This window comes from Melitaea cinxia, chromosome 3 (assembly GCF_905220565.1).
Source record: "Melitaea cinxia chromosome 3, ilMelCinx1.1, whole genome shotgun sequence".
Taxonomy (NCBI): domain Eukaryota; kingdom Metazoa; phylum Arthropoda; class Insecta; order Lepidoptera; family Nymphalidae; genus Melitaea; species Melitaea cinxia.
In genome coordinates, this window is record NC_059396.1 from 8780158 (window position 1) to 8794454 (window position 14297).

General features: G+C 32.2%; 2 protein-coding genes across 2 annotated transcripts in view; one reads left to right on the plus strand and one right to left on the minus strand.

Moving 5' to 3' along the window:
- LOC123669393 (sodium/hydrogen exchanger 9B2-like) overlaps positions 1 to 11474 on the plus strand; it is a 62236-nt gene extending 50762 nt beyond the window's left edge. The window contains exons 5-13 of the mRNA XM_045602999.1: positions 1517 to 1665; positions 2110 to 2341; positions 2960 to 3129; positions 3210 to 3424; positions 3609 to 3780; positions 4673 to 4827; positions 5648 to 5812; positions 6501 to 6705; positions 9839 to 11474. Of these exons, the coding sequence (XP_045458955.1) occupies positions 1517 to 1665; positions 2110 to 2341; positions 2960 to 3129; positions 3210 to 3424; positions 3609 to 3780; positions 4673 to 4827; positions 5648 to 5812; positions 6501 to 6705; positions 9839 to 10029 (1654 nt within the window). The 3' untranslated portion in view covers positions 10030 to 11474. The remainder of the gene's footprint in view (positions 1 to 1516; positions 1666 to 2109; positions 2342 to 2959; positions 3130 to 3209; positions 3425 to 3608; positions 3781 to 4672; positions 4828 to 5647; positions 5813 to 6500; positions 6706 to 9838) is intronic.
- Positions 6783 to 8478, minus strand: LOC123669394 (TBC1 domain family member 5 homolog A-like). The gene has a single exon (XM_045603000.1). It carries the CDS (start codon positions 8471 to 8473, stop codon positions 7106 to 7108), a length of 1368 nt encoding a protein of 455 aa, XP_045458956.1. The 5' UTR covers positions 8474 to 8478; the 3' UTR covers positions 6783 to 7105.
- Positions 11475 to 14297: the final 2823 nt, after the last annotated feature.

Consider the following 14297-nt stretch of genomic DNA (forward strand, 5'->3'; position numbering starts at 1 on the left):
CTTCGAGATGTTGTTGAACCGATTCTTTCACAAAGAATCTATTTAGCTTAACTTTTAACTTATATTATATTTAGCTTTGTGTCTATCTCTAATTTCATATTGCATTGTATGGGGTGGAGCATCAAAACAACATTAAAGTTCTTGAGATAGCTCAACGCGCAATACTTTAAGTTAGTACTTTTAAAGAACTTCGTTTATTCGTAAATTTTATTGGTACTTGGACCATTTATGTATAACAAAATTACTAAATTATACACATTTCCTTCTCCTACATGGGGAAAGAAGCCTATGCCTAATAGTGGGATATTACAGGCTGAAGCGTACACATTTCTTTACCAATATAATATATTAGTAAAATCTGTAAATATGAAAAAAAAGAAATCTTTTTTGAGCTTGTCTTATGATGAAACGGACAATCTCATCTGCACTTAAAACTTACTAGCGTAAAACTTATAAATTACTCAAAATCAAAATCAAAAATAGCTTTATTCAAATAGGCTCCAAGAGCACTTTCGAATCGCCATGTTACAAATTAAAACTTTAAAAATAAATTATTATTTTTGTAAAAGTGAAGCTGCCACCGATTCGGAATGTAGATTCTGCAGAGAAGAATCGGCAAGAAACTCCGCAGTTATTCTTTTGAAAATAATATATAAACTGTGTTTTAGTACAAAATTAGAGACATGTTGCATGAAATACAGCGTCACTAAGTCCACACTACTGTGAAAAACTTGTACACACTCAAGTATACATACAGTAACACACACGTATACACAAACATACACACAATCACACGCACGCACGTACTCTCAATTCGCTTATATTGCATTCAGCCTGTAACATCCCACTACTGGGTATAAGCCACTTTCTCCATACAGGAGAAGGATTCGAGCTTAATCCACCACGCTGCTCCACTGTGGGTTGGCGGATATGTTCCCTACTATGACTAATGATCGCTATCAGGTATTTATGACTAATACAGGATGTGCAGGTGGATCGACTTATGCCTCCTGCACAACATTCTCGGGGGCTTACAAACTGTCAGTATCGTTAAGAGTATTTGTGTCTATTGAACATGCCTGAGTCATTTTACGGGAAATCTTTCTCACCCGGTGATTGTATACGCCCCAAAACCCAGCACAATCATGATTGACTTCCTTCAGTGTCACTATGACGACTGAGCTTATTGCCACGAAATAGGGGCCAAAGCATGTATATATGTGTGTCGTGTATACCATCATATTTGTTTCATTTGGGAATGTTCATTTAAGATAGGGTAGCCTAGTTGTAATTGGCTCATAGTAGTACTTGCTGGTGTAATTTTTATGACATAATGTAATAAAATAAGTTCACACCTATCCTGTAAGCCCCCCACCTAAACATACACACACACACACACACACACACACACACACACACACACACACACACACACCACGAAATAGTGATCCCTTAGACAGACTATTTTTATTATTATTTATTTATTTATAAGGTAGTAAAATTATTCAATTCGCAGATCCTGGTGGTACGCATGCTGTCAAAAATGTCACACAGAAGAATCTGGAACTCCGTCATGGGAACCTCCACATTGGCAGAAGTTATGTCCTTATCCATTATGTCCCACTTACAGACATTTTGCTCAAAATCTTTCTATACTGTTAATTGGTGAGTGCTGTATAATTACATTGTCACATTTTACGGTCGTTAATAGTTTTTTTATAACTTAAATCTAACTATATTTTTTATTTCAAAATCATGTAATTAATATCTCCCTAAATAAGTTTACAGAGTACGAGTTTGTAGGAAAAATAAATTCGTAGTTTTGACGCTTATTTCATATTGCGCATTGCTTTAGTTAATCGAATCAGATCCATGACTTAAGAGTAAGAAAAAATGTATATTAACAAATATCCGTATCAAAAATGTGCTATGCGTCATTACATTTTGATGTATTAATAAGAACTATTGAGAAATAAAAACTTTACCGTAAATAACTAAGTACTTCAACTTGGTTAATATATAAATGAATTTTGTTTTCACGTATTTTACACTAGGTTTTTTTTTTATAATACAGATAACATTGTTAAGAAAATTTTATCCATATTACAGGAATAATGGTGTGGGTGTTGACGTGGATAGTATTGGGCGAAACCGCGGCACCAGGCGGTCAACTATTCATGATGGCTGTTCTTACCATCGCCGCTCACTTCGGTGGTTGGCTTGTAGTGAAAGTAACTTCTCTGCCACCACTTGTAGGAATGCTCATTGTAGGAATAATAATGAAAAATATCGGCTTCGTCAATTTTAATTCGGATTTTCAACACGTAAATTCTTACATAAGGTATGCAGTGTAACAGATAATTAATCTAATACTATTAAGTCTACATTCCACTGCGGGTTGCCGAATATATACTATGAGTAAATCGCTATCAGGTGTCTAGGATAACAACCGAAACCGACTCCTTTACGTGCTCTCCGAGGCACGGTAGGGAGTCCCACAATGACAGACATCCAGACCGGAAAGAAATATTTGTACAAATACAAATATCCATCCCGAACGGGAATGGAACCCGCAATCACCGGTCTGAGGGCACTCAGACACGGTGCACACAACACTACACCAGAGAAAAAGATATGCTATTTTCGACACTATCACACAAAATATTTACATTTATATGAAATGAATTTCAATAACTACTACTATTTATTTACTTTAATACCGACGGAATCCAAACGGGTCAAAAAAATATACTTCCATTTTAAGACGAATTCAACGTTCACAGCACTGGCTTATCGCTGTTGCTCTAGCGGTTACGGGTTCAATCCCCGCATATAGCATACATTTGCATTGGCTGTACGCGTAGTCTAAACGTTTGTGCTGGACCGTTGACTGTGAAGCGTTTATTTATTTACTTATATTAAAATGCACATAAAATCATTATTTGTCTATCTCTTTCAGAAAAATAGCTTTAACAATAATTTTAACAAGAGCCGGTCTAGATTTGGACCCGACTGCAATGAAAAAATTCTTCTTTACCGTTATCAAGCTTGCTTTACTACCATGGGCAATTGAGTGCGGACTTTGTGCAGTATTGTGCAACCTTTTACTTGGTTTGCCTTGGGACTGGGGTGAGTATATTTGATACCTACTCAATAACAGCAATTTAAAGTATCATGATCTGATCTTACTCCTGACATTTTAATTCCAGCTTTCCTCCTGGGATCCATATTTGCTGCTGTGTCACCAGCCGTAATCGTACCATGTCTATTTCGTCTTCGAGAAAAGGGTTACGGTGTATCGAAAGGTATACCAACACTAGTACTTGCAGTGTCGGGTATAGACGATGCCGCCAGTGTCGCTGTTTTTGGCATAATATCATCAATTATGTTCTCGACCTCGTCGCTAACAACAAATATTATTCAGGTATTATGAGTTTTATTATTATTATATTTATTATTTATGACCTTGGAAATGGAATGGAATTATTTATAAAATTATAGTTTTTATAATTTTTTTCGTATCAATCACAATACTGATTTTTAATTTTGTATGAATATATCAATCGCTAAAAATGTCATAATATACAAATCAACGTTTTTTTTTTCAGGGTCCCCTTAGCGTTATTGGAGGTGTTGCGTTTGGTGTTTTCTGCGGATATGTAGTGAAATACATCCCGGAAAGAAATGACGCTTTCTTAGTACCAATAAGAGTGCTGTTACTACTTACTGGAAGTCTTATGTCTGTGCTTGGTTCTGAAGAAATCGGTTGGGGCGGTGGTGGTTAGTAGATTTATGTTTACTTATAAAAAATGTGCACTAAACTAACTACTAAACTTTTATATAACTTAAGATTTCATTTTTCGGTTTCAATGAGTTTCAAACTCCAAATTCCAAGAAATATCTTACAATATTCTTTCATTTATTTGAAACAAAATAGAGCTGTTTTTGGCTCATTTATGGAAAAACTATAATCATCATAACATTTAATGAAAAAAAAAACGCATTAGGAAAACACGTTTGATATTATGATTTTACTAGAACAATACCGTAATTTAGTACAAACAAAGACTTTCCAAAAGACTCCGTGTAACAACAAACAAAACCCCTCCTTTTGAGCTCAATTTTCGTTCCTGATAATATAATTTCACAGGCAAAGTATATATGAAACATTGGTATAAAAATATTTGTGATAACCATTTTGGTGTTACGGTGATTTAATGTCGAAAACTACTGACGGTCCGCACTCCCTTTTTCAATTAGGATATTGCAAATACAAAACGTTTATTTCTTGTTGGGTATTTATTATCGTAGATTTTCTATCATCTTCAAACTCTCAATAGACGAACGTGACGGATTAATATCCTTTAGGACAAGGATTACGGATTAATACGTTACGTTTGAATACAAGAGAGCTCTTAACTATACTTGCTGTTTTATACAAATATTTGTATGAAACAATTAATATAAATGTAAATAAATCTTCATTTTGTTCGAAAAATCCAGAAAAAAATCTTGTTTATAAATAGTTATCTGTAAGGTACTTGTCAGTATCAGTTTTCGTTTTTAAAGATCCATATGGATAGATGACATTAAATTAATATTTATTGAAATTGTTTTTATTTACCAAATTACATTTAGGAAATTATAATACAGTTACGATTTATTTTTGCAGGACCCCTAGCTGTAATTGCTTTTTCTTTCGTTGCGTGCAAAGAGTGGGTCGAGCAAGGTTGGGAACTCGAGGACAATCCTGTAGCTACTGCCTTCGAAATATTCTGGATGTTTTTCGAACCTATGTTGTTCAGCATCACAGGAGCTCAAGTTGTTGTAAGTTCGACACTCTTAAGTACTCAATTACCTTAATCGTTGAAACTAAGGACGAAAAATATATCTAATCATAAAATTTAATAAAATTGTATGTAAAAATGTATTCGAATTAATTACTTGAAGTCAATTTCTAGAAAGTAAAGAAAATATTTGTTTTAGACAAGTTATTTGTTTCTGGGTGTTTATCCTTGTAAATTCCCTTCCTTGCTTCGGAGAACTCACCAAACTATTTGGTCAGGATCGTTGTAATAGACACTTGATAATGATCATCTGCTTTGTTATGGAAATTTTACATCTACCGGCAGTGAACCAAAGTAAAATTTGAAGTACAACAGTGAAAGCTTTATAGATTATTATCTACTGTACTGTGTAGCTACGGTACTAAAGAAGATAGCCACCCCCTCTCTTCCCGTGGGTGTCGTAAGAGGCGACTAAGGGATAACACAGTTCCGCTACCACCTTGGAACTTAAAAAGCCGACCGGTAGCGGGATAACCATCCAACTGCTGGCTTTGAAATACACAGGCCGAAGACGGGCAGCAGCGTCTTCGGTGCGACAAAGCCAGCTCTGCGGTCACCAACCCGCCTCCTCAGCGTGTTGACTATGGGCAAAACACATGAGTTCACGTTATTTTTGGCGTAAACTTGTGGAGGCCTATGTCCAGCAGTGGACTGTATAGGCTGTAATGATGATGATGAATGATGATCTACTGGACTTCAGCCGTTACTCTGTTTATATCACAAAATAAAAATAACGTTACATTTACTGTTGTGGGTATCTACTTTCATAATCTTTAAACAAACATTTATTATTTCTCCAGATTGCAGAGTTGCCTGGACACTTAGTATTAATGAGTTGTGGAATAATCATCGTGTGTATTGTGGTTCGCGCTCTACTAACCAGCGTCTCAGCTGTACGCAGTAACCTTAACATGAAAGAAAAGATTTTCGTTGGTTTTGCTTGGATGGCCAAAGCAACTGTTCAGGTAAATTTCAATATCTAAAAACTTTTAACAATCATATATTAGCACGAATGATGTGCTATGAAATTTTTTGCTTAACCACATCGTACACCAGTGAAGGATTACGATATTTTTACATCGGCGTTCGTGGCTTTGGGTCTCGGTTGTTAGCCAAAGCTCCTGGGGAGATCAGAGCTAAGGTCGGCAACTTGCTTGTGATGCTACTGATGTCTCAAACGTCTATAAGCTATCTTATCGAAGCATGTTTACCTCCCTAGTTGTTCGAGTATGAAGAAAAACTTTTACACATATCTTCGTTGTCAATGTTATCGTAAATTGTGGCACTTGGTATAATTTTTAAAGTGTAATCACATTCAATAAAGTAATTTTCTAAACTTTAAAGAGGAGAGACCTTTGATTTTAATGCTTTAGACTGACAAAGAATTTTCTCGTATAGTCTAGAAATTAAACAAGCTTTATGAGTAAACAATTTTAAAATAAATAATTTTATCTTTATATGCGAACGTTATCTTATTATTCAAAAGCGTATTTATATGATTGTACATTTCCAGTAAACAACACATAAAATACGTCTTCTCGCAAAATAGTTATGAAACAATAAACCTATAGCTAATAATATAATTTGAATGAATGGAAAGTTAAATGACGGTTATATACTTAAATAAATAACAAAGCCATTTTACGTTTACAGGCTGCATTAGCACCAGTTGCGTTAGACGAGATCCGCAGAATGAATACGGATAGTGAAACAATGGCTCAACTTACGAGCTACGCAGAAGTCGTATTCACAATTTGCATTTTGTCCATCGTCATCACAGCACCACTTGGAGCCATTATTATTACGATCACCGGTCCTAGACTACTTTCTAAGACATCTAAGCCACCTGTATTAGAAGGTAAACTTATCACATTTTTTTACCTTTTAGAAAAATATAAACATGTGTACTTTAAAATGGAAATAAAAAGAGTTATGTACTTTCATTTGACTTTATTTGAATACAAGTAGTAAAATTATTTATTATCACTAAATTTACAAATATCTCATCTTTGACATAGAACTTATGTAAACTGGCAATATTTTTACTACACTATATACTTTCATATTTTCTTTCAAATCTTGGTTAAGCTGCGTAAGCTTTATTTTATTATGAAAAATTTTGAGGAGAAATTTTACTATTATCGTAACCAGGTTTTTGTCCTGGGGAGTAGACAAAATGATTTGATTCTATATAATTGTTTTGATTAGTAGCATTATTGTTTTTGAAAACGTCATTAGGCAGGCTTTAACATTGAACTTTATGAAAAATAAGGTGATTGATTGGTATAACTACCGTTGTTTATGGGGTAACCTGGCCATCTCGATTGAGACCCGTTCGATGACAAACCGTTGCCAGGATAAAAACTACTAGGATAGGAGCTATAACCATATCCTGAAGTGTTTGAAAAGTTTCTGTCTAACCATGGCGCCTTCATACCACTTGTAGCATTTAAATTGGGATTATAATTTGAATTAAGATTTGTAGAGGGTATACTACCTGGTCGAATGTTCTGATAATATTGCATATGCTGTTGATACGATGCGTTATTTTGACTTAAATCATTGTTAGGATAAAAATTACTGGAATAATTGTATTGATTCGGATTTTGATTGAAAGACTGATAGCCATAATTTAAATTTTGTTTCGGTGGATAGTTAGTCGGTGGTCTGGAACTTGCAGGATTATATGGTGGATATTTCACTGTTGTGTTGGAAAAATAATTTTGATTGGATACTGGAAAGTTATTGAAACCGTTGTATTGTGCGGTTTGAGATGATAAATTATTAGGATTTAAATAACTAGTTCGATTATATTGATACAGATTTTGATTAAAAGATGGTGAATTACCATAACTGAAATTTTGTTTTGGAGGATAGTATGGCGGTCTAGAACTTACAGGATTGTATAGAGGATATCTCTCCGTTGTGTTGGGAAAATAATTTTTATTGGAAACGGGAAAATTATTGAAACTGTTCTGTTGTCCGGTGTAAGATGATAAGTTATTAGGATTTAAATAGCTGGATCGATTATATTGATTTAGATTTTGATTAAAAGATGAAGAGTTACCATAATTTAAATTTTGTGTAGGAGGATAGTATGGCGGTCTAGAACTTACGGGATTGTATGGAGGATATCTCTCCGTTATGTTGGGAAAATAATTTTGATTTGAAAACGGGTAGTTGTTAAAATTGTTATATGGCATAGGTTCATACAGGGGAGCTGTTGGTCTATACGGATCAGGATTTACATTTACGTTCGGATATGGTGTAGTCAAAACTGGATATAACGATGAGTACCCATGGCTCACTTGTCGGACAATTCTTTCTTTACTTTTTAAACTCTTGTCATCTTCCCATCTTATATCATCTTCAGCTGATTCAATTTCTTGGTATTTGATTGTGTCACTTGAGGTATTCGCATCAAACCACTTATGATTTGAACTGAATATTTTCGTTGTAGTAACGTTTTGCTTTTGTTCTTGATTATTATTTTCACTTGATTGTTTAGTGAAATAAACCTCGAAATGAACATTTTGCGTCACATCTATAGACAAACAACTTTCACCCAAGAATATCAATATTAAAATTGTTCCAACAACACAGTTGACTATATTGAACGTAACCATTTTTATAACTAAACTATATCATTGAGTATGTAACTAAAAGTATTATTATTGCTCACTAGTGCTGATAAACTTTGGCCCACATATCTTATTATGATTTTGATTTGGTTCAATCAGTTCATATGAATCGCTAATGTATATACTATTTTAAATTATTTTAAGTAATCGACTTTTTAACCGACTTCAAAACAAGGAGAAGGTTTCTCAATTCGACCATATATATATATATATATATATATATATGTGTGTGTGTGTATTATCGGATAACTTCGTCACTTATAAACATATTTTATTATTTTTTTTTTTCGTTGGAAAGGATATATCCGTAGTATATATCCCACAATAAGGTAACTAGATTCTGATAATAGCATCTCAGAGCAATCGAGGGGAACCGTTAAAAATCTTAGCGGCGACTAGTGCATTTATTAATTTTTGCCGTCTACTTATGTTGTATTTGTATATTGTCGATATAATTGAAGTCGGTTTTTTTCGTTTGCTAGCAAACACAATTATATCCACACGTCTTTCCATCATTTTTAAACAACTTCAAAAAAGGTGGAGATTCTCAATTCGACTGTGTTTTTTTTATGTATGTTAATCTCAGAACTTTCTGTTGGGTGGAAAGGTGGTGCTTGTCTTGTAATCTCATTTAAATTTAATCGAGATCTGACAAGTACTATTTGAGTTATATCTATTAAAGCGTTTTTACTTGACTGTTTTATCGTTACCCTACGTTTTATATACCTCATAACTTTTTACTGGGTGCACCGATATTTGTGTTACTTTTATATTTTTTTGAATGTTGAATTTTTCTTAAGGTGCTAGGTCTCCGTTTTTCGATTAATAAAGAAGGATCATTAAATTAAAATCTAACACTTGTCATGCGGTCCCATTTAAAGATGATCGAGATCATTATAATGAGTATTTCTGAAGAATATTTGATTACGCGTATTTACGTGATGGTGTGGAGCGTTAGCAGTTACAGTTTATTCTTTATAAACAGTTTGAATGATTCTTGTTTTAATCGAAAGCTGATGCTCGTTTTGTGGTCCCGTTTAAATTTGATCGAGATCGAGATCGATGATGTCTACTTTTTAAGTAATATTTGATAACGCGTATTTAATTAACTATTTTTGTCGATGTAATTGAAGTCGATTTTTCTCGTTTGCGAGCAAATGTAATCATGTTACATACAATTGAAGGCCACACAAAAATTGTAATGGAAACACATTATTTGTACATGTGAATGTATTTATATAAAATAACCTACATAACAAGAGTAATATCACCGGTATAGGACTGCAGTATTTAATTTAAACAGCTGTTATGATGACTATGATTTACCTAGCTACGTATCATAATTTTCAGGATGGCGTCGATCACATAGGCCGTCTATTCGTGATATTTCTATCATCGATGAAGAAGAGCTAGCTGAACGAGATGCAGTAGTTGAAGCTGTAACTCCAAACTCTCTACCAGTTTCTCCTTTGCCGACCTCGACTCCAAACGCGTATAGCACGCCGAATCCTGTTACAGTACAACCTAATCACCGCACCTGAGTCTAGTTTCATCAACTAATTATTTACCCGTCCACATATAAAAATAGACTCCTAGTTTTAGACCTTATTGTTACACTGAGTAATAAAACATGCTCGTTAATTCGTTTAATATTTTCAGTTATCGGATATTATCATACTTCAGATTTGATGGGAGCCTTAGAATACATTTTTGTAGTAAGTAGAAGTGTCTCTTTATCTTTTTGTATAATGTGACAGTTTTGAAATTTATAAAAAATTATATATCTTTACCATAATGTGCCTTTTCAATAAAATGTAAATTCATATTTTTGTACTAAGCGCTATGTACATATTAGAATGAAAGTGCCACAAGTGAAAGAAAAGTGTGATATAATTATTAAATATACTTTAAAAAATAGATGCTGCAAAATAAAGCCTCGCTAAGAAACTTTTCATCGTATGTAAACATAGATTTTAGTACCTATAAATTATTTAATTTAAACCCATGTAAATATATTTTTTTTAATTACATCGAATAGTTACGGTTCAAAGTGCAACTTTACGGAATTAATTGTCAAAATTATTGTAACAGTTTGCGGACCAAGTTATAAGCATTGTCTAAATATATGAAGGCGTCTCAAAAATCAAATGTATTTTTAGATTTTTGCTAAATGCACTTTGGTCCCATTATGACCAATTTTACTTACAGCTGATAAAGTTTCACATAGTTGTCCTACACATAAAATGATCTAAGTTATCGACAGGTTTTCCTTTTTCACTTTCATACTTTTTACCTGTCAGGTATTAATTTACGAAGGTTGTGAAACCTAATGTTGTGGTTAAGCTTGCACATAATCTACTAATACACTATCTGAAACCTTATCAGGAACCGGTGAACTTAGCTCTTTTTAGCATAAATATAGTCGTAAGTCTAAACAGTATTGTGATTATCTTCTTAATATTTATAACTTAAGTATTTACTTTTAGTTGAAGAAAACGTAATGTACAAACAAACATGTATTTTATATTAAAATTTGCTACTCAATTAATATTACATATTTAAAACTTTTAATGTAAGTACTTATGTTCTTATTGTGACCAGCATTTTATGTAGTAATTTTATTAAATGATATCATTAGAACAACGTCTTTGAGTATAGATATTCAACAAATTTACCCAAACTAGTTGCAAAAAGAAAAGTAATTAAAATTAATAAAAAGTTTCCGTTTAATAAGCACATTTAAATTTTTACCAATATACTTTTAAAATATAGCTATCTATTAAAAATATTATTCTAAGTATGAAATATAGTACTTATACAGTGTGATATATTAGCATAACACATGATTTTAATAATTTAATTGTACCGTACATAGTTCATAATTAGGTTTAACTTAAGAAATAATGCAGAAATGAGTCATATTCTTAATTGTCGGATGATACTATGCCCATGATGTATTCAAATACAAATAGAATAATTAAAAATTTTTAACTCTTTTATTTAACTATCCACTTGGATATTTATTTTTAAATGAACTGTATTTTAAGCGGAGGTTTAAAAAAAACTCTTTCTATGAAGATATTATATTATCAAACTAACGTATTCGTACGGAAGCCATCAGAAAATAAGACAGGTCTGACGAGCTTGGGAGAATTTATTCGATAAAGATGATAGATACTTGAATGATACTGGAGCTACTCTGATATAAAAAATCAATGTCAAAATTACTTAAAAATTCTATTTCAAAGTTTTAGTTTAAGTGACAATATTTGAATTTTAACGAAGCTTAATCCGTTATTATCGCCTAGAGTCCCGCAAAAATAAACTGACTAGCTTTATGACTATGATTGAACCCGTATTTAAATATATTAACGTCAAAATTTGTACATAATAGGTTTAAACCTTTTTTTTTCATATAAAACTAAGGAAAAAAACAATGTTTTACATGTTTTATTGGAACCATTGTGTTAATTTTTTAGGCTAACAAAAATAAATACTACTAGCTGACCCGGCGAACTTCGTATCGCCTAACACAAATTTTATCGTATGGTATTAAAGTTCAAATTGACTTTTAAGTATTATCACAAATCTTTTGTATGGGAGTATAGAAAAGTGTTGTTTTTAGACTTTTTCAGGAAATTTAATTTTTTTTTTTTTTTTTAGAATTTTTCTGTCCGTAAGAACCATCCTCGTACTTCAAGGAATATTTTAAAAAAAGAATTAGCGAAATCGGTCCAACCGTTCTCGAGTTTTGCGCTTAGCAACACATTCAGCGACTCATTTTTATATTATAGATATATGTCTAAATTCTAATTGCCACCAGACATACGTCAATAAGGTCGTATTTGTATAGGGTTGTCGATTTTTCTACAGAGACAAATTCATCTTAAAAATATCATAAATTTAAAAATTGTTGAATTTTTAGTAAAAGTTGGTCCTTTTATTAAAATACTTAAATGTAGTACATACAGGACTTTTAATCATGTTTTTGTTTAATGAAAGAGAAATCTTAGTACACATTCTGTAAAAACATAAAATTGGTTTCAAAGGCATATTCAGCAATTACAGATTCTTAGTTGCTATATTTAATCTCGCAATATTTTATCTACATAAAGTAAAATTATTACTTAATTTGGAAATAAATCTAAATTAATACCTTTTTTACTACTTTTTTTTATACATACATATTTATCAATGAATACTAAATTGACGGTGTTAAGGAACGTCTCACATCTTGCGTTGCAACTCTTGGTTCACATCGTGTGGTCCGCACTTAATTTACCGGTCATCGGTGTGAAGTGTTTATAAACTGTGAGTGCAATAGACAATCAGTGGTGTGACAGAACGTTAGCTATATAAGACAGTGATTTGACATTTAAAACTCTCTTTCCCATACTTCTTCTCGTCGTACGAAGTGTTTGCCTAAACAATGTAATCTTGCAATATAAAATAATTTAGTTTCTCAAATCTTTCATTTTCTCCAACTCTTCAAACAACAATCAATAAAATACAAGCAACAAGCAATACAACGAAACATTTGGCGCCCGAACAGGGACTTCAAGACAAGATCCAAGGAACACATGGCCGACGTCTTCTGCCGAGCAGTGATGCACCTCGCAGCATGATAAGATAAGTGCCCTATTATATTCATCCAAACCCATGATTCCCAATCCTAATCAATCCTATTTTTAATAATCATGATTATCAATCCTATATCCTAATCCATCCTAATCTCTTAAATTTATATTTCCTTTTTTCATATTTCCATTTATATTTCAAAATTAGCATTCTGCTATTGCAAATTTACAATGATTTTTGGTTTAATTTCTTAATTGTCGTACTACATTAAACAAACATGTGTTCTTACATTCAATTTTCTTGTTCGAATTTCTTCATTTAATACAAATTTACAATAATGTTTTTCAACTTAACCTCTAAATTTCTTTCATCAATACATTAAAATTAATATTTCACAATAACTTCTTATTCCAAATTTATTTCATTAAGACATTAAATTTAATATTTTATAACAGTAGTTTTTAATTTACTTGCATATTACTTTTTATTCTAAATTTACTAAATAAATTAAATTTAATGTTTTATATTACTAGTTTAACCGCTTCAGATTTTTATTTCTTTACTTCAAGGTGTGTCACACCTAATACAAATGCTTTCCATACATTAATACAAATGTTTATACAATACTTAATTCAATTTAATTACATTTAACTTTTTTTAAATTCCCTTACTTGATACAACATTAACTTAACAACACAATTCAATTCATTTCAAAAATTGATTCAATTCATTTCAAATTTAATTCACTTGTAAAGACAATATTGAGCCTCAATCCTATTTATTGTGCGATGCTTAGACGATTTGGCCGACTATTTCAGCGTTGCGGTACATGAAGCGCACCAACGTGGTTGGGGCTTCGGCCATCTTGTCTTGCCGCTCCGCGCCGGTCTTCTATGTGTCGTCGATTGAGGAGCTTCAGCTAAGACATTTGCATCATTTCATTTTATTTTCTTTCTTTTTGAGGTGTCTTGTAATTAATTAACTTAAATTCAATAGTAGTTTATATTATTCTAGTTCATATTCATATTCAAATTCAAATAACTTTAGTATTAATCCAGTTCATATTCATATTCAAATAACTTTAGTATTATTCATATACAAATAATTTTAGTATTATTCTAGTTCATACAGTTTTCTATTTTCAATAATTACAAAAAATATTTTCTATCTATAATTTTCACAATGTCCGAACCTTCAGTATCAACTATGAACAAAGAATCCGGGATAAAGG